Source organism: Lonchura striata, chromosome 7 (assembly GCF_046129695.1).
Source record: "Lonchura striata isolate bLonStr1 chromosome 7, bLonStr1.mat, whole genome shotgun sequence".
Taxonomy (NCBI): Eukaryota; Metazoa; Chordata; class Aves; order Passeriformes; family Estrildidae; genus Lonchura; species Lonchura striata.
Window position 1 is genome coordinate 13,390,942 of NC_134609.1, and position 24,180 is coordinate 13,415,121.

General features: G+C 49.5%; 1 protein-coding gene across 1 annotated transcript; it reads right to left on the bottom strand.

Annotated features, from left to right (window-relative positions):
- Positions 1 to 1,860: 1,860 nt before the first annotated feature.
- On the bottom strand, positions 1,861 to 23,903 carry PITX3 (paired like homeodomain 3). Its single transcript, XM_021548079.2, has 4 exons — positions 23,751 to 23,903; positions 9,229 to 9,369; positions 4,428 to 4,633; positions 1,861 to 3,426 (listed from the first exon to the last, which is right to left on the bottom strand). The coding sequence occupies exons 2-4, from the start codon at positions 9,335 to 9,337 to the stop codon at positions 2,863 to 2,865; spliced, it is 879 nt and encodes a 292-aa protein (XP_021403754.1). The 5' UTR covers positions 9,338 to 9,369; positions 23,751 to 23,903; the 3' UTR covers positions 1,861 to 2,862.
- Positions 23,904 to 24,180: the final 277 nt, after the last annotated feature.

The following is a 24,180-nucleotide window of genomic DNA, read 5'->3' on the forward strand; positions in this document are numbered from 1 at the left end:
ACCCCACCACCTTCATACAGCATGGGGAGGAAAAACTTGAGTCAACTAGCCAGGCTGCAGAGCCACTGGCCACATGTACCAGTTATCTTGTGTGGGTACTGATTCTGTCCTGCTCAGGAATCAGAGTGGTCTGGAGTAATGTTAATTTAAATGACTATATGAAAAACCTCAGGCTGAAAAATCAGGGCCTAAACTAGGTCCTGGCTTTTCCCCACTGGCTCCCAGAGGAAATAATGAGAACCAAGTGCTGGAGCTGGCATAGTTGAACATATCTTTTATCCACTGAATCCTGAAACAGTCAGCAGCCAAGTCTTGTACTGCATTCCCCCAGCCAAACATCATCTTCTCTGTGGGACAAGTAGAGAACCTCCACAAGCATCAGAGCAGCATAAAGAACAACCAGGCACAGGCTGGAGGTGCAGTGTGTATGGAAAAGGAGGAGGGGAAAGACCAAGTGTGTAAAGAGATCAGCTCTTCATCAAGGCAATAGGACAGGATTGTGGCACACCCTGTCTTGGGTTACCAGGGAGAAAATGTGTACTCTGCTATGAGTTGGGCTCAGTGAAGGAGAGAATATTAGAGAGAAATCCAGGCGCTTATTTCTTCCCATAGGTGGAAGGATCGTGTCAGAGAAGGGAGTTCGTGCAGTAGCACCAAGATGAGGTGTGTATGTGGTGGAAGGGCTGCTGGGTGGCAGCTCCAGCACAGAATGGAGATTAACCACTGAATCTACTTCAACAGCACTTGTGCCCAGCAGCAAGGTAGGATCTAGGTTAAAATGAAACATATGGTCTGGGATGTTTATATGTTTACACTTGATCTTTGAACTCTTTCCACCGGTAGCTGTTTCAGTGCAGGATATTTTGGCTCCCAGATTTTGGATTAGCTCAGAGCAAAGAATAATCTGTTACAGTGAGGATGAGCTGACACTTGTGACTGCTTTCAGCATCTGCTCACAAATACCTTCAGAAGCAACTGAACTGTGGAAGAGGCTTTGGCAAAAACGGAGCAGTTTATGTGCTTGGTTTGTGAGCGACCTCATACTGTGTCCTAGTGAGGATCCATTCTTGTCAAAGAACTCTCTGCATGCTGATGACAGTGCAGAACATGGGTTATGTCAGATTTGCCTGTCTTGTTCTTCCTGGTAGGACAGTTTGTTGTGGAGGTATTTTAGTGCTGGTTTTTTCTATCTAAAGAGGAAAATAAAGTATTGGAGTTGTGTTTTGCCTTGGAGCTTGTGCTTGATAAAAGGAAAGGTGATTGCACTAGGTAGAGATGCCCTGCTCCCCTCCTGTATGTGGAGTTTCCTTGGGCCCTCAGAGGACTCTGCTGCCTCCCTCTGCATTGGCTGAAGCAGCAGCTTTTCCAGGTGCCTGTGCAGCTTAAGAGGGCCACGGCTGTTTTACAGCTTTCCCAGGAGAAGTTGAGCAGGGCAGGTTCCTGCATCTGGCATCTGCCCTGAGGACCACTCTTCAGAGCCAGAGTGTCTGCGGGGATTCCTTGCCCTGGGCTGTGGGAGCCCAAAGGCACTGGCTCCATCCAGCACAGTGGGGAAGCCTGAGCCAGAAGAGGCTCAACCTTCCTGCTGCACTGGGTGCATGCAGACAGGGAACATGGAGGGGGCTTGTTCTCCTCTTCCTTACTGTGTGTGTGGGCTTTTGTTGTTCTGAGAAGCCAGGTGTTTGATATGTAAGTGAGGAACATGAAGTACTCTTCCAAACTTCAGCCTCTATTCCAGCTCAAACTGCCTCATGCTGGTGCTTCTAAGGATGCTCACCTTTACCTGTGCTGCTGGCACTTGATTTCAGAATCTTCAGATGCAGGTTTGTGCTTTCAATAACCACACAAGCAGAAGCTTAAGGGGTTTGTGCCAACTTTTATTATCTTTTTTGGAAATGGGATTTGGGGAAGGAAAGGAGATGTGCAAGGAGGAGCTGATTGTTGCAGATGGGAATGTTTGGGATGTATGCTGGCAGCAGTGTGTCTGACCAAAATGACTGAAGCAGTAAAGCATGACAGCCAGGACACTGCCTCACTGGATGTGCTTCCTTTGCAGGGTTTTTGGTTTTAAGGTCTACTATGTAGGTTATTTCACATCCAAAACAATAAAGCATATTTTAATGTCTCTATATGTATTTGTATATATATATATATTTATATAGAAGATAGATATAGATATATATATATACACACACATATTTTATATTCTTACAACCCCCAGCTCCTGAAGGTTTCGAGTCTGAAGGGCCATGTGTATATATGCATTATAAAGAGATGATAACTGACTGAGACAAGGCTTCCTTACTGGCTGTATGACAAATAAATGGACAAGATATCTTTCACTGAAATCTTGCACATGTGCAGAGAGTATGGTTTAGCCAAGCACCAACTGGCAACCCCCCTCAAGCTGTCCTGTCTTTGGCTATTTCCTGCAGGGGTGGTGTGAAGCTGCCTGTGCTGTCCCAGGAATTTGGAGGGCTCACCCCTGTGGGGCTTGGAGGGGCAGATTGAAACATACTCAGTTGTGCTTCCCATGGGTCAGGCACCCTGCTTGTTGGGGCTCCTATTTCCCCATGGGGCTTCCAGTAGACTCTTTTGGTTTATTTTACCATGGAGGAGAAAGTTTGGTGGGCAAGAAGGGAAGGGGTTTTGAAGGGGAAAGACAGTCAAAATTCACCATACAATAGACAAATCTTCATAAAGGTTCGTCTGCCTGCTCATTCTTTTCTCTCTTTCTCTCCCTGTCTCCCTCTTATGTTGTCATGTTCACTCTCATTCTCTGCAGGACGTACGCTGTTGTAGGGCTAAAGGTCTCCTTTTGTCAGACTAAGGTCAAGTCCCTGGTTGGGAGAGGGCAGCCCTTCATACGGGCCTGTCCACGGCGTACTGGCAAGGGCTCAGGTTGGAAGCTGCTGTCTGCACCGCTGGGTAGGTGAAGTTGGCGTGCTGCTTGGCCTTCAGCCGCAGGCTGGCCAGGCTGGAGTTGCACGTGTCCCTGTACATGTAGGGGCTGGCTGTTGAGGCGTAAGGACAGGCACTGGATGAGACAGCAGAGTTGAGGCTCGGGCTGTTCAGATTATTGATGTTTCCCAGGTTGTTGAGGCTTGGGGCTGGAACCCCGGTCACAGCAGTAGGGACCATGGTTGAAGGCATGGTCATTGAGGTGATGGAACTGGGTGGGGAGAACATGGGCTGGGAAGAGAGGGGACTGACGTTCATGGAGTTGAAGAATGGAAAGCTCTTGGCCGAGAGTGGACTGCTGGCAAGCCCCTTGGTGGCCCAGTTGTTGTAGGAATAGCTGGAATACATGTCATCGTAAGGCTGCATCAGTCCATTGAACTGGGCTCCAAAGCTGTTCTTGCACAATTCAGCCTGTTGGTTCCTCTCTCGTTTCCTCCACTTAGCTCTGCGGTTTTTGAACCAGACCTGCAAGAGAGAGAGAGGGAGGGCATAGGGATTGCTCTGGCTGAACTTGAAAGGGGCCTTGCCCTGGTTTCTTTGCCTAGCATGACAAGAGCTTGAAGGGCTGGTAATGCTCCCAGGGAGATGGGAGGCTGAGCATCAGGAAAGCTGCAGCAAGATATCTGGGCTTCAGAGTAATCTCCCAGCAGGAATCACCAGGTGGTCCTCAGTCAACCAACAAAACCCTAAACCATTGCCATTTCACAGCACACAGAATAACCCACCTCACTCAACAAACAGATGCCCTTTACACACAAAAAAAGAGAGGAAAATACTCTCTGTATTTCCAAGAGACCACAGCCAGGAGGAGGGGTTGGGGTTGTGTGACTTAGGAGCAAAGTATTTGGGGGATGTGGCTTGAAAACTGCTGAACAAAGGAAATAACTTCTTTTTACTTTACCTCAGGACTGGCTTGGAGTGGGGTGTTATAGGTCTGTCTTCTAACAGGGAAATCTGTTAGTGTTAGAAGGGTTCCAACAATATAACTTCCTAGAGCATGGAAGCTGCTGGAAGGCTATTCATGATGCTGCTAACTCATATTTCTAGTAGCAGAGAGAAGCTCTCACTCCAGCTGGAGCCCTGCCACACCATGCCTGTGACTGCAAATTGGTTTGGGAACCCAAAAGTGTGTCCTCCACCAAGGGTAAGGCTGGGGGCTGATGGTTCTACAAGGAAAGGCTCTACTGGGTCGAGGTAGCCAGTTGTCAGGGCTTTGTGGGGAAGAGCCTGGGCTTTGAATCTACCTGTATAATTTCAAGGTGGCCCTGGATGGGGAAGGCACCACCAGCATGGGATATGTGTGTGTGAAATCTCAAGGGCAGACCCTAGTGAGGTGTTTCCAATACAGAGAAATTTTCTGGTGCTCCCAATTCCTTCCTTGGTTTGGAGACATCTTGTTCATGTATCACAGCAGGCTTCTTCCACACAAGATCAGGCCCAGGAAGGTGGAAGAACTGCAGTCCTACCCGGACTCGTGCCTCTGTCAGATTGGTCCAGACTGCAATCTCCTCCCTGGTGCTCATGTCTGGATAACGGTTTCTCTGGAAAGTGGCTTCCAGCTCTTGGAGCTGCTGGCTGGTGAAGTGCGTCCTCTGCCTCCGCTGCTTCTTTTTGAGCGAGCCGTCTTCAGGGTTGGAGTCGTCCGTCTGGTTTTGCTGGGACTTCTCAGTGTCTGTGTGAGAAACAGAAATATGGGAGAGATCATCTGAGCTAACTTGAGGGCTTGGTTGCACTTGGGGAGCCTATCCTTGGGGCAACCAGTGCATGCTCAGTGAGGAGCCCTTCCACTGCAGCCACCAGGAGTGGTCCCATCTCCCTCCCTTGTCCTTGCAAGCAGGCATCCACCCAGCACCAAAACCAATGCCCCCTTCATGCAGCACAGCTTGCCTTTGTTTAACTGCCATAACAGATGTTAGCTTCCAAGTGACTGGATTTAGATTTTCCAGATTTCCAATATTTGGGTTCCATTTACAGTTCATATGGGACATAGTGGCAGAACTTATTCAGATCAGAAGGTTCTTACCCTGCTTAAAACTCTCTGCCTAGGTGTCCTTTAGAAAAACTGAATATATATTGGCACTTAGGACATAGCAAAAGATCCAGTCTTGTCTCTGTGGACAAGGAATGGGAAAGGCAAATTGCTAATTGACAGCAAGCTAAGGTTCTTCAATTAATTAAACCTGAAGCGCATAAATTTTCATTCACCTTATTGCTCCTTTCCATTCTTACTTAGCTGCATATGTTTTGATTTTTAAAAAATAGGGAAAGGAAAGGCCCCTCTTAGACCTTACCATGAAGCACTCCAATATCTCTCCTTTCTGCCTCTGCCCTCCTCCTGATCCACAGATCCCTCTCCTAGAGGCAGTGTCTTTCATTTCACTGTCCAGTAAAGTCTCAAAACTCTCCAGTGTTCACACTGATATCTCACTGAAATGCACAGCTCAGCCTCCTTCTGGGCATCAAGTCCATGTCTGCATGCTGAGCTTTTGGCTGCTGTGGGTGGAGGTGGGCAGCCAGCTGCTTCCCTGTGCCACAGCCCTTTCTGGGGGCTGTGCAAATGCAAGCAGGCAAAATGCAAATAGGGGCAGAATGCAAATACAAACATCTTCCATTTAGCTGTCCTCTATAGAGTGCCCAACTGCTCAAATTTGGCACTTTCTTTTATGATGGAAGAAAGTTATAGCTTGTGTTTAATTCTGCTGGAAATCAAGACAAGTCACCATAGATGAAAATTATTCCAATGAAAATAAATAATTTCTGATGTTCAACTCCTTCCTTCGATTTAGAAGTCAGGTGAAGCATTTCCAAATGAAATCAGTCTTCAGCAGGGAGAGGAGGTATTCTTTTACAATGGGAAATAGTCAGCTAAACAAAATAGAAATTTTTGCAAATAGCTCCCAAAATGTTCCACTTGGAAGAAGAACCTTTAAAAAAATCCTGGCACCACTCTGCTAAAATTGAAATTTTTGTTTGATTGTGGTTCTCTGAGTAGTTCTCTGATAGTTCAAAAGGCTTCAAGTCCAGAAAAATCTCAGCATGAAGGTGTCTGGTACAGCCCCTTAATTGGGAGGCAAGGAGACAGCAGCCTGGAATAAAGTTGAGTCAGTGAAAAAAGGGATTCCACAAGTCAACTGGATGTGCTCTGGAATAATAGGCTCTGTGAGGGCATGCAAGAAGCCTAAAAGAATCTGAGCCCCCACAGAGACTGCTGCAGGGCAGTGCTGTGCCAACAGCAAGTGCTCTAAGTGGGCCCCAGACCTGGAAGATGCTCATGTCTCAGGAACCTGGTGCAACTACCCTCTTCCTATAACAGCCTGTTAACTCAGTAATATTTTCCTTCTGTTCCTAGAAAACTCTCCTTGTACTTGCCTTTCTTCAAGGGGAGCAATGCTGGAGTTGCAGAGAGCATTTGCAGGAGAGATGCTCTCTCCAGGGAGGAAACCCTGGGTGTGGTCAGTGGCTTGCTCACCACCAGCCACCTCTGCTTCTGTAGCATGTCTGATGCTATCCATCAGCAGGAGTGTGAATGCAAGGACAGTGAGATGGCCATTGCTCACAGCAGCAGGTTATAAGTTGGTTCTTCTGAGCAGGAAGGTGCTACATCCTGTTCTCAGCATCAGGACCAGTTTGTGTTTCCATCCAGGGTGTACCTGTACATGAACTTTCCCAACACACTCTTGAAACAAAGACATAGGAATTGAAAAGCGGAATAAAAGAGCATGGGTTTGGTCTTGTGGTATTTTTCTCATTTTAATTAGTATCTTTGTTTTGGATCCCATATTCAGCAGAACTCTTGGAAGCATGCTCTTAATGTGGATTTTTATAGTGGTTCTTGACAAGAAGATTAATCTGATTTCTCTAGATCAGTCCTCTAAACCAGTATTGGATGCAGGAGATTCCTGCATTATTAATCTCCAAAAGAGATTGAACAGGGAGCAATGCCACCCATCTGAGCTAGTTATTAGGAATGCTCAATACCGATCAACGGGCAACATTTGGTTTGTTTGTTCATCTGCTGAGCCTGGGTTAATTAGGAGCCTGATGCGTACAGGGCATGTGTTCTCACCAACGTCCCTGACAAACACTCATTTCCAAAGGGGTTGCTGTGAAGTAGGAGGCTATGCCCTTATTGGGAACTCCTGCCCAGGACTGCCCTTCTTCTCGCAGGAAGAAACTATCCCAAGAGGGAAAGAAAATGGAATGAAGGTATCACTGGTTTATGGGCTACATCTGGGTGAAAGAAATCACAGTGTATCTTGTTTGGTATTTGTCTTCTCAACACCCTCTGGCATACCTACTTTCCATAAATCTTAAGTCTAAGGAGAAGTAGGAGTCCCAACTTTGAGCCTTGAAAAATCTCTGCAGTTCATCTTGATGTTCTCTTTGTTTCCATACCTGCTAGCTGTGTTTCTTTATGTGTGTCATCTCTTTCCTGCTTCTTCTATAAGCGGGGAATAATTGTCCTCTGTAAAACGTGCAGAGTTTTGACTGATTGCAGTGGGGACCCAAACTGTGGCAATACAGGGAAAGAAAGGAGCCCACAGAAAGGATATGAGTGCCCTGAATCCATGCTTGAGGAGCACAATATGGGGAAATGTAGGCCAGTTCTTTACCTCCCTCACTCCTCATCCTTGCTCTCCCCTGACCTGTGCTGCCTGATGAAATCTAACAGAAGCGGGTGTCACTAACAATGCCATACAACTGGAGGACACTTGAGATCCTTGAGTGCTGAGCCTGGACAAGCAAGCTTTGTGTTCACTTCCTCAGGATCTCTTACTTGTGTGGATGAATGAAGTAGGGCCAAGGAGAAGTAGGGAGAGTTCTCTCTTGAGGGGAGTCAAGAAGTGGTAGAAGTGCAGCCCTGCCCCTGTTCCAGGCAGCCCTTGGTAGCCAGCCCTATTCTGCCTGACACTGCTAATGCATGGCTGCCATCCACCTCTTCTGAAAAGGCACAAGCTGTCAGCATCTGCACACAGGTAATGTCAACAAGTCACCTCTCAGAACCATTTTATTTCTAGACTGTTTAAGAGAGTGGGGAGTGATATAGCCAGTCATCCAACGCTTATTGTCACTCCAAAATAGGTTGTGGAATAGATCTTGTACACATTCGCCCACTCAGTGAAACGACTGTGGCCATAGCTGGAATTAGCTGCTCATGCCTAATGGAAAGAAAAGTCAGTGCCTAAATTGGCACTTCTACAGCATGCCAGGGTGGCTCAATAGGGAAGGCCACTTGAATGGAGACACTGCCGTGCATCCAAAGCAGCTGACAAGGAGCCACTGAGCTTGGGGATGTGCCCAACTAAGGTACGTGTGCAGTGGGGAATTTGTCGGGTGGATTCTCTGACTCTAGTTATCCCAGCATAACTCCCTTCATGATACTTTCTCTGGGGAATTTTAATCTGCACCATTATCCTTATTAGCTTCTGCATGAGGGTGAGCCTGGAGGCTTTACACGGAGAGCAGCGGGCTGTTCCCGGCCCTCACTCCCTCATGCTGGCACTGGCAGAAGCAGCTTTGCATCCTGACACATCCAGAATAATGAGGGATGGATTGGTAACTGGACAGATGTAAAATCCAGAGGAAACCATAGCATTTGGTAGCTGATTTCTGAACAGGTGTGAATGGTGATGTTCCTTATTCAGAGCGTGATAAAGAATTCAGCAGGCTTGGGGTTTGTTCAGCCTTTAGGAATGGTCAGAGGTACCTCTGTGGGAGAGCAGCGAGGCACAGTTGATGAGAATTTTTCATTTAAAGCAGGAGCAAGACAGTGCTTCCCTTCATCTTAATGCCTGCACCTGGAAAGTTCAGCCTAAGGTTTACCTTTACCATGGAAAGTTTAAACACAACCAATTTAAACAGAGGTAAAAAAAAAACAAACTAAAAGAGCAGTTTAAAATTAGGTGTAGCCTTCTGTGCCTTGGATACTTCCTATGTTGGAAGGAAGTAATCTTGATTGGTCTGTGACCTGACTTGCCCAGCTCTGGCCTGCCATGGGCTGTACCCTTGTGAACAGTGGCTTCCTGCAGCCAGGGCCATATGACCCCACCACTGGGATGATGTTCTCATCCTCCCAATAGCTGTCATTGCAATATGGACCCTTAAGTCTTTTCCCTTCCTGTTGGCACACCCACGCTGCTATGCCATCTTTCTAGCTCCCAATACAATGGAAACTGTCCCTCTGGGAGCGCTGCAAGCCACTGGCCACCCAGATACAAGCACAAGGATGGGTCAGGGTTTTTCTTGTATCTTGAGCCTTGCACTCACCACTGTGGTCCTGCCCTTTGCAGTTGTGCTCATGTTGAGGAGTTCCAGAGTCCGAGAGAGACAAGGCTGGGCTGCGAGCCTCCGTGTCTGCCAGCAGGTTGAAATCCATGGGGCAGGGATGGGTAGTGGAGAAGGAGGAATCTGAAAAACAGTAGTCACAGGGTGATCAGAGAGATCAATGTGTGTGTGACCTCTCCTCACCACCTCCAACAGGGACTTGCCTTGAGGAAAGGTCTAGGAAAAGGAAAAGATCCCTGTGTGATCCTTGGACACCTTTGAGTTTCTTGGCTGGAAAATAGACATACTGGGCTTTCAGCTGAGTTTCCCTATTAATCAAAGATCATCTAGTGACACTTCTATTTGCAGCCTTCAGAGAAAGAGCCTCCAATTTATAGGTGACATTCAGACTGAAATAGCAACGCCGGGAGCACGCTGTGTAATGGAGATCTGAGGAAGTGGTTCTGGGTGAGCCAAGGGCTGTTAGCACCTTCCCCAGTCATCCCACCTCTCCCACCCTCCCTGTCCAGCTTCCCTCCTCTTTCTCCCTTGTTTCTCCACAAGCTGGACAAACCTAAGTAAAGCTATTCAGAGAGCACTACATGCACACATCCCAAAAGAAAAGCATTCCTATGCCTGGCACTGATAGGAAGACACGTCTGCCTGCACAGCCACTGCTACAAGCAGAGACCCAGGCAGTGCAAGTAGACTCCTTTGGGGTACACAAGGACCTCTGGAACCTGAATTAACATGGGAATCATATTTCACATGCTTGGGTGCCTGGGAATGAGTGGTTCTGACTGTAGCAGGAGCTTGCTTTCAGCCCAAGATCATCCTGGCTGGATGCTCCCCATGTCCCCTCAAGAGACTGGCCTGTGCTGGTGAGCCATCTTCCCTGGCTGAAAGCATCCCAACTGGGAAGCTGTCAGTGCTGCTCCCCACAGCTGCAGGAACCACTGTGACTCTTCTGCCACCTCTTTCCACACCTCTCTGTCCCAAGATCAATTCTTTTCATCATTCACTTCCTTATGGACCCTGCACCCTCCACCTGTATTTCCTAAATGAGCTCAGCTGAGAGCACCACTTTCTGGACCACATTAGGTGCTCATGAAGAGGCAGGCATGAGGTGGTAAGTGTTCCAAGCCTGGCTACATCTCCTTGGAAAGGTGAGCTAGCCCTGTGTTAGCCCCTAATCTGAATTTTGGATCATAACCCAGCAAAAAGCAGGATGTTTCACCGTCACTGGTGCACAGTTTATGAAGGCTGGATCAATTTGAGGGGACCACACAGCAGCTTCTGGAACTGGCCACTCCCAGCTGATACCTCACCTTCCCAGCCAGGGATCCTTTTCCTCTAAGACACAACAGTTGATACATTGTGCCAGCATCTGGGACCCCTGGGTTTAGGGAAGTTTGGACCAGGGGTTTGGAACTTTAAAATTTTGGGTGGAGATCAGTTGTGAAGGCTGGATCCTGGGTCATGAAGGATTGCCCAGCCCCTCAAATCCATGTGAGGGAACGTGCTGAAGACAGTCTGGACTGTGTTAGGTTTTAGACATGTAAACAAGAGATTAATCACATAGCTGTTGCACCTCATTTGGACGTGGATGACAGTGACTAAGAATGTATTTTCAGAGCTGTCTAAAGCCTCCTTTAGTCAATTTGCACAAGGCTGCTGCCAGGGCCCAGGGCTGATCCCCATACCTGCAGTGTGCTTTCCAGGCTGTGATGAGAGAGAAGGAGCCATTTCTAATGGCTATCTGGTTGGCTTCTGCAGCAGATTTCGCTCACAAAACCCCTGCAGTTTCCCTTGCTCTTCACTGGGCTTGACCTCCATTCACTGCCTGAGAGGCCCACCACCTCTCCAGGTACTGGTGGGACAGTCTCAACACTGACCTCAGTCAGTGCTCTCTGGAAGCAGCACATAATAAACCAGGACCTGGTTCTGGTTTCCCAGACCTTTGCCCTGCTCTGGGCTTTTCCTCTCCTGTGCAAGAGAAGTGGCAGGACTCCGGCTCTGCCATGAGGCTGGTTTCCATTTCCACTTCATGGCAAGCCTGACCTTTGATGTCTGCTGGCTGTGTTAAGCTCCTGCCAGCAGCCAGGCACAGCCCTGTTGCATTCTGCAGTGTGTACATACATGAAGTGATGTGACAGGGGCTGTGTTTTCTTTAATACCTTTGCATGGACTAGGGGAGTCCATCTGCTGCTGATATTGCCATGGCTTTTAGCATTACTCTCAGAATTATGCAGAAACGCGCAGTGAATTAATTCCACGGATTAAGTCTTGATTAAGATGTGTGTCACTTTGCTGTCTCAGAATTTATTAAGAGCCCTTCTTGAGTCTGCAGCAGATGGAATTTCTGCCCAATGTTTGTAGATGATAATTTCCCCTCTTCTACAGCCATTTGCATATGATTGCATCTGTCAAGCACAATTTCCTCTCTTCTAGAGCTTGACACTATACTGGACGATTTAAGGAGGAATTCAGATTCTTGCCTTGCTGTAACTCAAGGACAGTGTCCTCCTGTGCAGTGTCCTGTTTGTTCTTTTTTCCACATTTTGCATTGCTTTCATCTTTACAAACTAGAGTGAAGACAGGAAAACCAAGGGGGAGTATCTTACATAGGCAAGGTTCCATAGGCTTAAATGACAACGCAATGTACAAGGCTCAGGAGAACCTAGTCCTGGTATTGAAAATTTATGCCCCATCCTGGGCTGCACCAATGCAGTTGTTACAAAGTTCATCCAATCTGCTGGACACAACATAGCATGCTTAGCCTTCCTCAGAGATACAGTGGGCACTTAGATTAAAACTGGTTATGAAGGGTGGCCAGTATTCAAGTTTAAACTGGGACTTGTACCTGAGCACAAGTTTCCCTTGTGAACTGAATTTAAAAGCAGGAGGACTTCGGAGACAAGATTATGTATTTATATATGTAATTGCATAACCTACTGCATGTGCTGTATGTGGTGGCATCAAGGAATGCCTTCTCAGTTTGCTCTGAGCAGGTCATGGAGAAGCAAAAGCAAGGGGAGAAAGGGATCTACTCAGCATGATTATAAAAGCAGGAAAAGTCTGCAATGGTGATAGCACGTGAGCTCTGTACCAATGTATTTACCCAAAGGCAACCCCATGCTACTGATACAAAAGGCTGTAAGATATTCTTCTAGATTATGCAGCCCTTTTGGATTTAAAAAAAGGAGCTTTCGTTCACTTTGGCTAGATCTTGCTGTAGGCAGAGACATTAAAAAAGTCAATGCTAAACCTTCATGGCATTTCTACATTTTACCCAGTCTCAAGGAATCAGCGAAATTGGCAACTCAAAAGTATTTTTAGATAAAATCAAATTTACCGTCTTCATCAGACTCTTCATCTCACTTCCTTTTAACACCAAATAACAGTTTCTTTAGGGACACCTCCTATACTAGCAACATACAGCCAGGCTTCTCAGAGGCCGCAGTTTTGTAATACTAGCCATGGCTCCCAGTCTGCTCCAGTACCTTTAACTCCTTCCATTGATATGCTACTGCCCCTGAGATAAAGGTTCCCAAACCTGTAACAAACACATCTCTTCTTCCAGTCACTGCCCATGTGTGTCGTCTCCTTGGTGTCCATATGAACATGCTGTGGCCACCTGTACAAGACCCTCCAGCCAGACAGGGAATTGTCATCTCTCCTCCATGGGCATGGTGGAGGGCAGAGGAAGAGCAATCCTGGCTCTAGGCCTTTTCTCTTTTCAAATGTAGCCCCTTTCTATTTCTGTGTCAGCTCCCATCTACTCAAGCTGGGGACATTTAGGCAGTAGAAGGAGGATACTCCTTCGTGAGGAGGGCAACCTTGCTTACCTGGAAACAGAAACAAGGGTCCCTGTGACCCATCTTCTGGTTCTCAGTAACACATTACTCCATCAACTGGGAGCAAAGAGGATTTTGCTTGGGTGTTTTTTTTTCTTTGAAGGGATGGGAAGGAAAAATAGAAGCTGACTTCAAGCAAAGTAAGGCTAATTATAGGGGTGGCTTTTGTCATGTGGGTCCTGTCCATTGAGAGCTGCCTAGAAACTAACTACTGTGTGCTGCTCAACTCTCTGCACTGCCACTGGGGAGCAGGCTTCCTGCTGGATCTGCTTTTGGCAGGTTGACCTGGAAGTGAAAAACTGTCTCTTGCATTGTTTTGATGTTATTTGACTTCCCATGGGCATGCAGGGGTGCTTCAGCAAGGACCTGATGGTTCACGTTCCAAGATAGCAGCACAATGACCACTGATGACCCAAGGATAGGAGGCAAGCCCTAAGCTGGCCCCTCTCAAACAGATCAGCACAGCCCTGTGGATCTGTGAGTTTCCTGCCTCTAGCCAGGGCCAGAGTAGCTGAATCTTCTGCTTGGAATTGCTGATCTCCACAAAGAGTTCAGGGTTACCCCTCAGGCTGAAAGGTGCTCTGCAATCATTTTGGGGGAAGTGTCCTTTCATTCTTGCATCCCCTGAGGTGAAGATATGAGGTTACACTAGATTCTTAGGGTCAGAGCTGTCTCTTCCTGCTCCATCAATCGCAGAAGTCAAACTACTGCTGATTGCTTCACTCATCCCATGCTTGTGTTCCCTGTGTGCTGGCTTACTTTTAGGAGAGACAAACATTGGGGCTTCTGTTTAAATGTACATTTTCCGGAAGATGATCTGCCTCTGTACTTTGGTCCCTGTGAGGGGCTGAGGCAAGGTGGAACAGGCCCTGCCTCTCCCTCTGCTCCTTGTCAAAGAGGAAGCGATTGAGAGTGTGCCTGTTCTCTTGAGGAAGAGCATTTTGTTCTCTGGATACATGTGTTTGTACAGGCGATGGTGCCATCAGAGTGCATGTGGGGTTGGAATTACAAGTGCCACACGAGCACAGCACATGAATCGTGCAGCAACCAAGAGTCGCATTCTCTTTGCTGGCCAACACAAGTGCTGCCTGTGCGGGGCTCTTCCCCCACTGCTAGAAAACAAGAAGGATGGGGTGCAAAATGAGTTAATATTTGTTTCCTTGAGACTATAGAAATATAACTATGGGGAGACGAAGGTCACCCACTGCTAAACATCTCAGTGTAGCTTTAAATCTCTAATCTTAATGGAATTGCAGCAGCAACCAAGAGCAACCATTAATCACTGGAAGATAAACAGCAGCAGCCAACTGGTGACCCAGAGTGCAGGGCCATTATGGGACAGGAGAGCAAGCTGCCTTCCTCCAAAAACATCAGGCTGTGCACAGCCTCAGGCTGCCTGAGCAGTGGTTTCGGGTGCACACTCAGAAGTGGATCACTGACCTCCAGCACGGGCTGAGTCACAGGTTATAATAAACTTTATTTCTCGATTTAGTCCCTACAGCTGGGCACTAACCCCTGAGCTCCTGAGGGTGATTTTGTAGTGGTGTATGCTGCTTTGAAGAACATAGTTTAGGGGTCTTATTCCTCTCATCAGTAGGAATTGCCAAAGCTTCCTGAGGCACTTAGCAGCTTTGTTGTCAGAGCAAGTTGTCTGGCACTGCCCCACACATAGATTAGGCCACAGAGCACGGAGAGCAGTGCATGGTGCCATGGAACTGCAGTAGCCCAGGCTCTTGCTGCCAGGCTTCCTGGCCACAGCTGGCAGTAAGGACCTGAGAGCTGGCAGCTCTCTGACAAGGAGGTCCAGGTTATTTCTCTTTTTGTGCATAGCTCTAAGGAGAAGTTCCCAATAATGTGAGGTGGGAAGAGGGTGAGGTAAGGTGCTGCCACTGACATGCCTTATGATGTAGGTAAAACTATTTGACTGTTCCGGGATTGTATCCTTCACCTTAGAAGTAACATAAATAAGCATATCTGAGCTGGTGGAGGTAATGAAACAAAATTCTTTTAAGTGCTTTCAGATCCTCGGATAAGAGGTGCTAGGAAAATGCCCAACCATGCTGGACACTGCCTAATGCATTTCCCGGGGGCTGGAGGCAGCCTGCAAGATGGGATCAGGCCACTTACTTCTCTCACATTGACATGAACCTGCAGCTGCAGAGGAGGATGATGGCTGAAACCTCTGCTCTGGGTGACAGAGGGTTAATAAACCGCCTGTATTCCAGAGGATTATCACAATGGAAATGTCCCAAGGATTGACAGCTCCATACCCATGTCCACAGCAAAAAAAGCCTACAATGGAATGTGTCCTGTTCGCTGATTTGATGGGCTGCACTGTGTCCCTGTGCTGTGGAAGCGCCCTGATGTCACCATGCCCCATACACAGTGCATCGTTCCCCACAACAGGTGTGTCTGCAATCCCCCGGACTGGTGCAGACCCTGCCAAGCTGAAGCATTGGCTTCTGCAGAGGCAGGGTAATGTGCTTGGGCTTGGCTTAAAGCAAGTTCTTTACAATAGTATCTTTAGAACCTCGGTGCTATCCTTAGCATACCTGGATAGTTTCTGAAATGGCACACAAAATTTGGAAACAAATTGCTAATCTTAGCACAAATGGAAAACCCTGTCAGACTTTCTGCAAAGTTGTGGGGTTTTTTTCCCTCTAAACTAAACATTCATAGTTCTTGCACTCTTGTAAGCATTGTGCTTCAGGTCTCACTGTGTCTGGCGGTGTTTCCAGTGTCGCTTGGATGCTATGCCTCAGTGGGGTGTTTGGCACCTTGGATCTATCAACCAGGACTAGTATCTTCATGCTGACAGACTGTGCAGTTATATTAATAAGGCTATGCTTTGTTATGGCTTACTTTGTTTGTTAGGCATCTGGAACAAAATAAATCAGCAAAAAATCAGTTTTGCCCAAACAACTTTCAATTGCAAAAAGTTGCTGCCATGGAGTGGATCCACCATGCAGAAGTGCTAGCAGTGGCAGCACAGTCTGCAGTTACAGGAGAAGAAAAGTCCTTTAAGGAAATTAATCCCTTTGTTTTGGGGAAGGGAGAAAAAAGGCTGAATTTAGTAAGAAATTCTGCCTGGGAAAATCTTGCAACTGAAATAAATGATCTGCTAAAGTGAAGTGCCAGCACTGGCCTGCCTGGAACATACTGACTTCTGTTCATCCCCACCTGCCCTTGCCCACTCCTGCAGCCCCATCAAGCTGGCTGCAAAGCAACTCATGCCACTACTGAGAGATCTGCCTGCATCGGCATGAGAGAAATAACTGCACAGCCACAGTGTGCAAGGGATCAGGATCTGCTCTTGTGGAGCCAGGAGCAAGATGAGACAGTTGCAAGGCAGAATCCCAGGCAGGAACGAGCAGTGCAGGCGGCCTGTCTGCAGCTCAGCCGAACACGCGCTGCTCATGCAGCAGCAAAGGCCACCAGGGCCTGGCATCAGCAGATCGGTATGTGTTGCTCTATTTAGTTGGGCGATTGTATAAATTTGACTAATTATTCTGGCAGTCAAAGGAAACTGGCCTGATTCCTATGAGGGTTGTGCTTGCAGAAGCAGGGCTGGGTCATTTCTGTATCTCTGTGGTTGTAAAGTTGGCTCATTTTAGGGAGGCCCAGATAGCTCTGTGGCTCCAGCTGCTGTTAGGAGATTTGTATGCAGATGAAGGGCAGTGGATAAATCAGATGTTATCGAAGATGTAAATGATTCTCACAATTAGTAAACACGCTTAAGAAAGTTTGTCATCAAGTGGGTAAATACAGGAGGTTCCGAAGGTTGGGATGGATGCCCTGCCACCAACATGTCACACTACTGTGGCTGTCTGACCTCTGTGCACTGTAGGGCTGCCAGTGTCTGACACTCATCACCACTTCTGGAAATCCTTTCTGGAGAACTTCAACTTGATCATAAACATTTGTTACAAGACAGAATCCAGCAAAACCAGCAGCTAGAAATAAGCTTTTTTGGGAGGAGAGGTGGTACTAGATCATTGTTTTAAAAAACCTGTCAGAGCTCAGCAGGTTGCAGAGCTGCAAAGGGAAAAGGGGTAACCACGAGGAGTTTTGTGATAGCCCCACCAACCACCATGGCCAATGAGCAGCTCTGTTGGTTAAGGAAACAAGAGCCCAGAAACTGCTGGCTTGCTCCAAGGGAAGTGTTGTCTCAGTACAAACTGGCAGTGCTGGAGGGAGCTGATGTCTGCTGTGCTTGGCTGTAAAGTTTCCTGATTATTTTTCTTTTTTTTTTTACCCCAAAGTAATTTGTACTTAGATTTTGTTTTAAGCTCTCTAGCAAGAAGATCCTTGCAGAATGAAGATTGCCGTGAACAAAGCAAGTGGATGATCTCAGTTTACAGTATCCCTCCCCTCTTCCTTTCGATACTGCAGCTGGTAGAGCTGGGACAGGAGGAGGGTGGCTCCGAGAGGGATGCTGGAGCTTGCTCCCCCCCCCACACTCCATCTTTATGGTCCTTGCAACATGCACTGAAGGTCAGCCTGTTTACCCAGACACTGTTTGAAGGGGCCGAGGGAGGCAATTAGCAAACACTGCCGGAGCCGATCCCGCAGTGTTTCGCACGAGGCCCGTGCCGGCAGGATCGGGCCCGCGGATCGCCCGGCTTTCCGCTCGCTCACCGGCCGCGAACGCTCTGCGAGTCGGGGCGAGGAGGAGGAAGGGCGGCTGGGGAAGCAGAGAGGGCTAGCAGCGCTTCTCCCGGAGCCTCTCGCCCAGAGGGCCCACTCGAGGCCGTGGCAAAATGTCTCGCGTCCCTAAATCCAGGGCGCAACACTCACTGTAAAGGCAAAACCAAGAGGCTTCACTGTGGGAATCCTGAAATGTGGGAGTGTGCTGCCTAAGGGCTGTATACAAAGTTTGCTTCCTTCTTTTTTTTTTTTTTTTTTTTCCCCCTCCACCCCTACTCCTCCTCCGCGCTCCCCCCACTCCCCCCCCCCAAATCCTCAGTTTTTCCATCTGCTCGAGGCCGCATCCCATGCGGAGCCCTGGGAGGTAGGCAGTTTGGGTGGGTAGGAGAGGAAGCTGCAGAGCCCTAATTATTCAGCCAGCCTGGCCCTCGGGCGATCCCATCAAAGCGGCTCGGAGAGAAAAGGGATGGGGGCAGAAGGATGTGAGCCATCTCACAGCACTGCTGCCTGGGTCACACCACGTCCCGTCCACGGGCGAGCCTGCTCCGGGGCCGGGGCTGTACAGCCAAAAACGCCTCTGCCCGCCCAGACCCTGTCACCCTGAGCGCAGCCTCTGCTGCAGCTCCAGGGCCGGGAGCGGCTTTCCAGCCTCCCACCCTGCTCTGCCACTCGGGCATATCTGAGCGCAGGCACTGGGGCACTGTTGTTAAAACCCACCCAACACGAAGTAAGCTGTAAAACCCTTTTAAAAGGGACACGAAAGTCCATATTTTTCATCGCTTTGGTATTTCTCTCTGCTTAGGTATGGATTCACATATCGGTGGCTGACATTTATAGCTCGATTAATTTACCTTAACGATCGAATTTTTGTTTCATTATACTAGTACATCCAGTCCTCTAAAAACTATTTTTTTAAGAAAACCTCCATGCATTTACTTTTTAAAAAACAGCCTTGAAATAAATGCAAACAAAACAAAAACAAAAACAAACCCAACTCACAGAACTGGAAGCTGGGATATTGTGGCACCAAAAATGAAACTGATGGAACAAACAGGGAATTTCATGTGGTTTTCATTGTCAAGTCTAAGCTCAGAAACAAACAGGAAATAAAAATGGCTAAAACAAAAGAGATTTCTTTTAAACTGTGTTCAAATCTAAGTGGGGAGCTGCTTTATGTGGGAGGGATTCTATGTTTATTTGCTTTTCAAAAAGAGGAGTAAATAAAAATGTCCACACGCAGACAGGTCAACTTGATTTACCGTTAAATTCTCATGTTTCACAATGGTCATTTATAATCAGCTTTTTAAAAAGAAAATTAGACTCATATAAATGGCAGCAGTGCAAAGGAGAAAAAAGGCAATGGGTGGTGGGAAGGCTGCTTCTGTTTTAAATAAGGTTGAGGGGAAGAAGGAATAGAAAGAGAGAGAGGTAAAAGTAACTGCAAACCTCTAGTCATTTGTTTCATTCCATCTTTGTATTTTTCCAATTTTTGCAGAGAGCTCGGCAGGTGCTGAGCATTCCAGCCTGTGCCACAGTAGCAATTTAGTGTATGTATTTGAAAAAAAAACAGCCTATAGGATCAGTGCTATGCAATTCAGAGTGGCATGTGTGCTATATCCTCCCAACAGAAGTATTTCTTAGGCTCTCAGATTTGGGATTGTGAACTTGTTTGATAAGAGTTTACAAACAGGTGTTTCAATCACAGCAGCTCTTATGGTGATTTTTAGGGGTTAATTTAGTGCACACAGGACCCAGCTTTGCCAAGCTGGGGATCTGCTAAGACCCCCAGTAACTGCAGTCCCATTAATGCATCTCAGAACATTTTGAATAGTTGAAAAATCAGAGGGACAAAATGAATATCAGTTTCTGCAAATCCAGCTCTGGTTTCCCTCCTCTTTTGCACTATTCAAAGGGGTGTAAATGTTTGTTTTCTGGTGGAGCTGTGGTTTAGGAGATAGCAAAGAGCATCAGATTGAGGGTCAAGGGACAGAGGCTGTATTTCTGGCTCAGATCAGGACATTCCGCCAGAGCTCAGTTTCTCCTCTGCTCAACAGGGATATTTCCCTTCGTGCTAAAACATCCAGAGGTCTATGCATAGAAAACCTAGGAGGCTCCTGAGGAGAGAGATCATAAGGTTCAGCTCTTCAGAAATGAGTGTTCCAAAGATTAACCTATACTCTGCAAATCAGTTGGAAATTTCCTGTTTAGGGGTAGAGGATTGGCTCTCTTTCTGAATCTGCTTGGTAATACTCTGACACTGACGGGAAGGGAAGAGAGGGACCTCCCGTGCTCACTCCCCATCTCTTTTTAAAGCCTAACAACAAAATGTTTCTTAGCTTCTGTCCTGGTAGATCTCCTAGGTCTTTCCTGAAAAAAAAAAAAAAAACTTCTAATATATATATATATTTTTTTTTTTTTTTTTTTTTTTTTTGCCAAAACCCGACAGATCTATTGCTAACCATCCCATGGGAATTGCTCTGGCTAGGCTGCCGTACCTGTCCTCTGGGGTCAGAAGGAGATGAGGATTCAAGCAAATCCTTTCCTACAGAGGTGACCCCTGTCTTTACTGAGTCTGGCCCTGGTCCCTTGTGCTGCCAAGCTTCCAGGATCAGCCTGTGGACTCCCTTAAATGCCCCAAGGAAGCCCAGAGCTAATAACCAGCTTCATTCAATTCCCAGTCACATTATTATCCAATCTGCCAGAGGCATTAATATTCAGAGGTGAGGCGGGAGGAGGGCAGGGGTGCTGGTGAGGGGGAGCAGCACACAAAGAAGAGGAAGGGAAGTGTGGCGGACTAGCCTCAGAAATATTCCTTCTCCGGCCATCCAAAACCCCAGCCGATTTCAGCCAGGTTTTGAAAATAGAGGGTTTTTCCAACAGCCTCAGCACGAACTTTAATACCAGCTGGTAGAGACTGTTCCCCAGCCAACAGCAAATGCCCAGCCTTGGCACAGCCTAATACCCACCAGCCCCAGTGGCCCACAGCAAGAGGGGGAGCTTTGCCCCCTCTGCCATCAGGCCCTAAGTAAATAGCAATCTCCCATTTTTAAACAGCCAGATAAATAGCTGAGCCTGCTCAGAGATGCCACAGACTCCTGTTTCTGACCCTCCTCCCTCCATGGCACCACAGCCTCATCCCATTGCCTTCCTGATGCAGAGCACACGGCTTAAAACCAGCAGTTCTCCCCATCTGGGACTTTGTTCCCAGACCCAGGTACCTCCCCTGTCCCCAAGGCCAGGGCACATGTGCCAGGTCACGAGACAGACCTCATGTCCCCTGCTCATCTCATCTTCCTTTTGGAGCGGTCTCCTAGATCAGGTTTCTGGCTTTTTCTTTTTGGCAGTCTCCAAAGTCAGCCTCACCTCTCAATCTCAAGGTTTTGGGTAGCATCTGACAGAGAGAAGATACAAGGGTTTTTTTTTCCAGCTCTCCATAGGGAATATTAACCAATACTTTTGCAATCCAGTCACAATTTGCCGATCTAATAATTGCCTGAATTAAGCCCTTATAGAAATGTAATAGATATTAATTGAGACTTGCAACATTTTCTCTGACAAAGATTAATATCGGTTTTTAAACCAATGCCATGGACAGAAAAATAGGTGGCCTTACAAGGGCAGAATCTGGGCTGCAGGTCAAGCAAATCGAGGAACTACAATAACAGCAGGAAAATCACCACCCTTGCCCAAATTCCTCTCCATACTGTCATGGAAAGACATCTCTCTGTGAGGTTTCTTATGAGGAGTACGGGGCATAGTGTGACAATTTGCTAACGAAAAATAATTTTAAAAAATTAAAATGAAACTTTGCTCTTCAGCAGACATTTGTGAAAACTGAAAGCAGCCACCATGATTGGACATTCCCTCTAGAGCCAGCAGGCAGCCTATTGTCCCTCACAGCAAGGCACCATCAAAGCCTGCACAAACACCTATCCACTTCAGCTCACCGGCAGGCTGAGGGGCTTGGCCCTGGTGCTGGGAGCCAGGGAGACAATGATGCCATCACTGAAAAGGTGGTCCTGTCCCTGTCTTTGGAAGATGGGACAGGAACAGAGGTGAGACACCTTCCTGAGCAGCTGCTTCTAACATCTCCCGAAATTGCAGATGGGAGAGAGCCATTTCATCCCTAGCATCCTGTCTTCCAGGCCACGGGCCATGTGTAGAAGACCCACAAGTTTGTCTGGGGGATGCCAAATTCCTCTTTTGCTTTCAGGACTGGACTCCACTTAGACAGTGGACGGGTTATGCACCCATCAGTAGGAAGTCTGCTTCCCTCCCAGGTAAAAAACTGGGGAGGAGATGAAGGATAAGTTTTGATTTCTGCACTGCCAGCTCGAAGCATCAGACAGATGCGGCGGCCAGGGGCTCACCTCCAGGCTCTGCGGGGCACCGGCGTCCTGAAGCAGCGTGCTCCTCTGCGGCTCCCGTGCGGAGCCGAGCTCTGCACCTGGCAACCTGGCGGGCCGGGCGGGGAAGGGGTGCGGAGCCCCGGGAGCTCCGGCCAAGGGACTGCTGCCCCGAGCTGCCTAACCCCAGCGGAGTGGGGAGAGGGGGCCTGCGGCAACCCCCGTCAGCGCCTCTGCAGGGCCCTGGCTCTGCCGGGGGGTGGAATCCAGTCCCCTCCCCGCTCGTCCCCTCAGCTGTCCAGCCGCGGGGGCGCCGGGTGAGCGGCCGACAGGTGTGCCCTGCTCGGCGGCACCGGGCCCGCCGCCCCCCTCCTTGAGCCCGCTCCAGCAGCTGCGGCGAAGCGCCGGCATCGGCCCCCGCCTCGGACGTCCTCCCTCGCCGGAGCCGCGGCCAGCCGGGACGGAGCCGTTCTTTACTCCCGCTCCGAGGAGGAGGTCGGGGGAAAGGACAAGGGGGTGCCGCACTGGCAGGCTGGCTCTTCCCTCGGGGCCGCACTCGTTGAGCAGGGAATAGACGGGGCAAGGGAATAGTACCGGGCTTCGCCGGGAGCCCGCTACATTTGGCCGGCCTTCCCGGGCACTCAACAGGACGGAGGGACGCCGCTCTGCACCGTGCCCCCGGCGCCGGGGAGACGGGAGAGCCCGTGCACGGGCCCGGAGGCCCGACAGCCGGTTCTGCCCGCAGCGTCCCAGCAGCCGCGCTCCGGCAGGGAGGCTCGATACTCCCGGCAGTTGACGCGGGGTCGGCGCTCCCTCCCCGCATCCCGACCAGGTCTATTATTCCCGGTCGGGTCCCTGGAACCCCGTCCGCCGGCGCGCCGCAGCCAGCGGCGTCCCGGGGCAGATTCGCTCCGTCCGCCGGGGCCGGCTCGCTTCTCCCCGGCGCTACAGGGAGGTCGGCTCTGCTGTAAACAGGAGCCAGCCCTTACATAAATATAATTTATCCAACTGTCCAAAAGCCGTCGGGCTGCCTTCCTTTTCCCCGGCGACATCTCCCTCCCTCTGCTCCCTGAGTCTCTCTGCCCCGGACCCTGCAGACAGCTGAGTCGCAGCCCGCAACCCCGTTATTTACAGCGAATCCCGGCTAATTTAAACAGCCCCCTGCCCCGCTCGCCCGAGTGGAAAATGACTAAGTTTAGCAACGCCGAAAGACTACAGCAGCGCTGGACGGGAAGGGGCCCGCGTCAGCCCCGAGGGGACGGTCGGGGCTGCGGCACCCCGACGGCGGCGAGTAGATGGTCGCCGGGCCCTACACGGACAGAGCAGTGGAAGCGCCGCGCCCCGCTGCCAGGCGGACAGCGCTCCCGGCAGCTCTAGGGGACAGTTCGGCTCCTCACAGCCCCAGGAACCCTTCTGGATGGCAGGGCAGGGCTCTATCCGCCTGCTCTCACCTGGTTGCCGCCCCATGACCCACGGGAGGCGACGAAAAGCCGACCTCGCGCTGGGCTGGGGCTGACCCCGTGCTGCCGAGCAGAGCACACCTAGTCACCCCGCCGGGGATGCTCTTACCCTGTGCCAGCATCGAAAACGTTATGGCCGGCCGGGCTAGTATGAAGGGGCTCAGAGTGAAAGGAGGGGAGGTCTCCCAGAAGGCCGGAGACGGAAGGGCACTTACAGTGGCTCCAGATGCGGGTTCGGCTGAGCGGACTTAATCCTGCGAGAAAAGCGAAGCTGACCGCCGCCCCACGCCCCGAGCTGCTCTGCCGCTGTCAGAAAGTAAATCCCCCCGGCTCCCCAGCCACTCTGCGCGTCGCTGCCGGCCCGCGGCTCACGGGGAGGGCGGAGGCGGAGGGCGCCGGCCGACTGCCTCCCATTCACCCTGGCCATTCACTTTATGGCGGGCGGCCGGCGCCCCCCGCCAGCTGCACCGGGCGCCCCGCTCCCGCCCGCCCCATTCCAGCTGCGCGCCCGCCGCCGCCCGCCCCGTCCAGCGCCGTCCGCCCCGGCACCGCCCCCGCCGCGCCGCCCAATCGCCCCGCGGCTCGTTTGCATACGGCCGCAGCCCTGCTCTCCGATTGGCCGAGGCGGGCGGCAGGCCGCGCCGT

What these genes read in the sequence shown, in the direction of transcription:
- PITX3 (XM_021548079.2), bottom strand. Translation starts at nt 9,337, where the DNA reads ATGGATTTCAACCTGCTGGCAGACACGGAGGCTCGCAGCCCAGCCTTG. An exon ending in CAAAGGGCAGGACCACAGTG is followed by an intron (nt 4,634 to 9,228) that starts GTGAGTGCAAGG and finishes TTTCTCACACAG; the next exon opens with ACACTGAGAAGTCCCAGCAA. An exon ending in TGACAGAGGCACGAGTCCGG is followed by an intron (nt 3,427 to 4,427) that starts GTAGGACTGCAG and finishes TCTCTCTTGCAG; the next exon opens with GTCTGGTTCAAAAACCGCAG.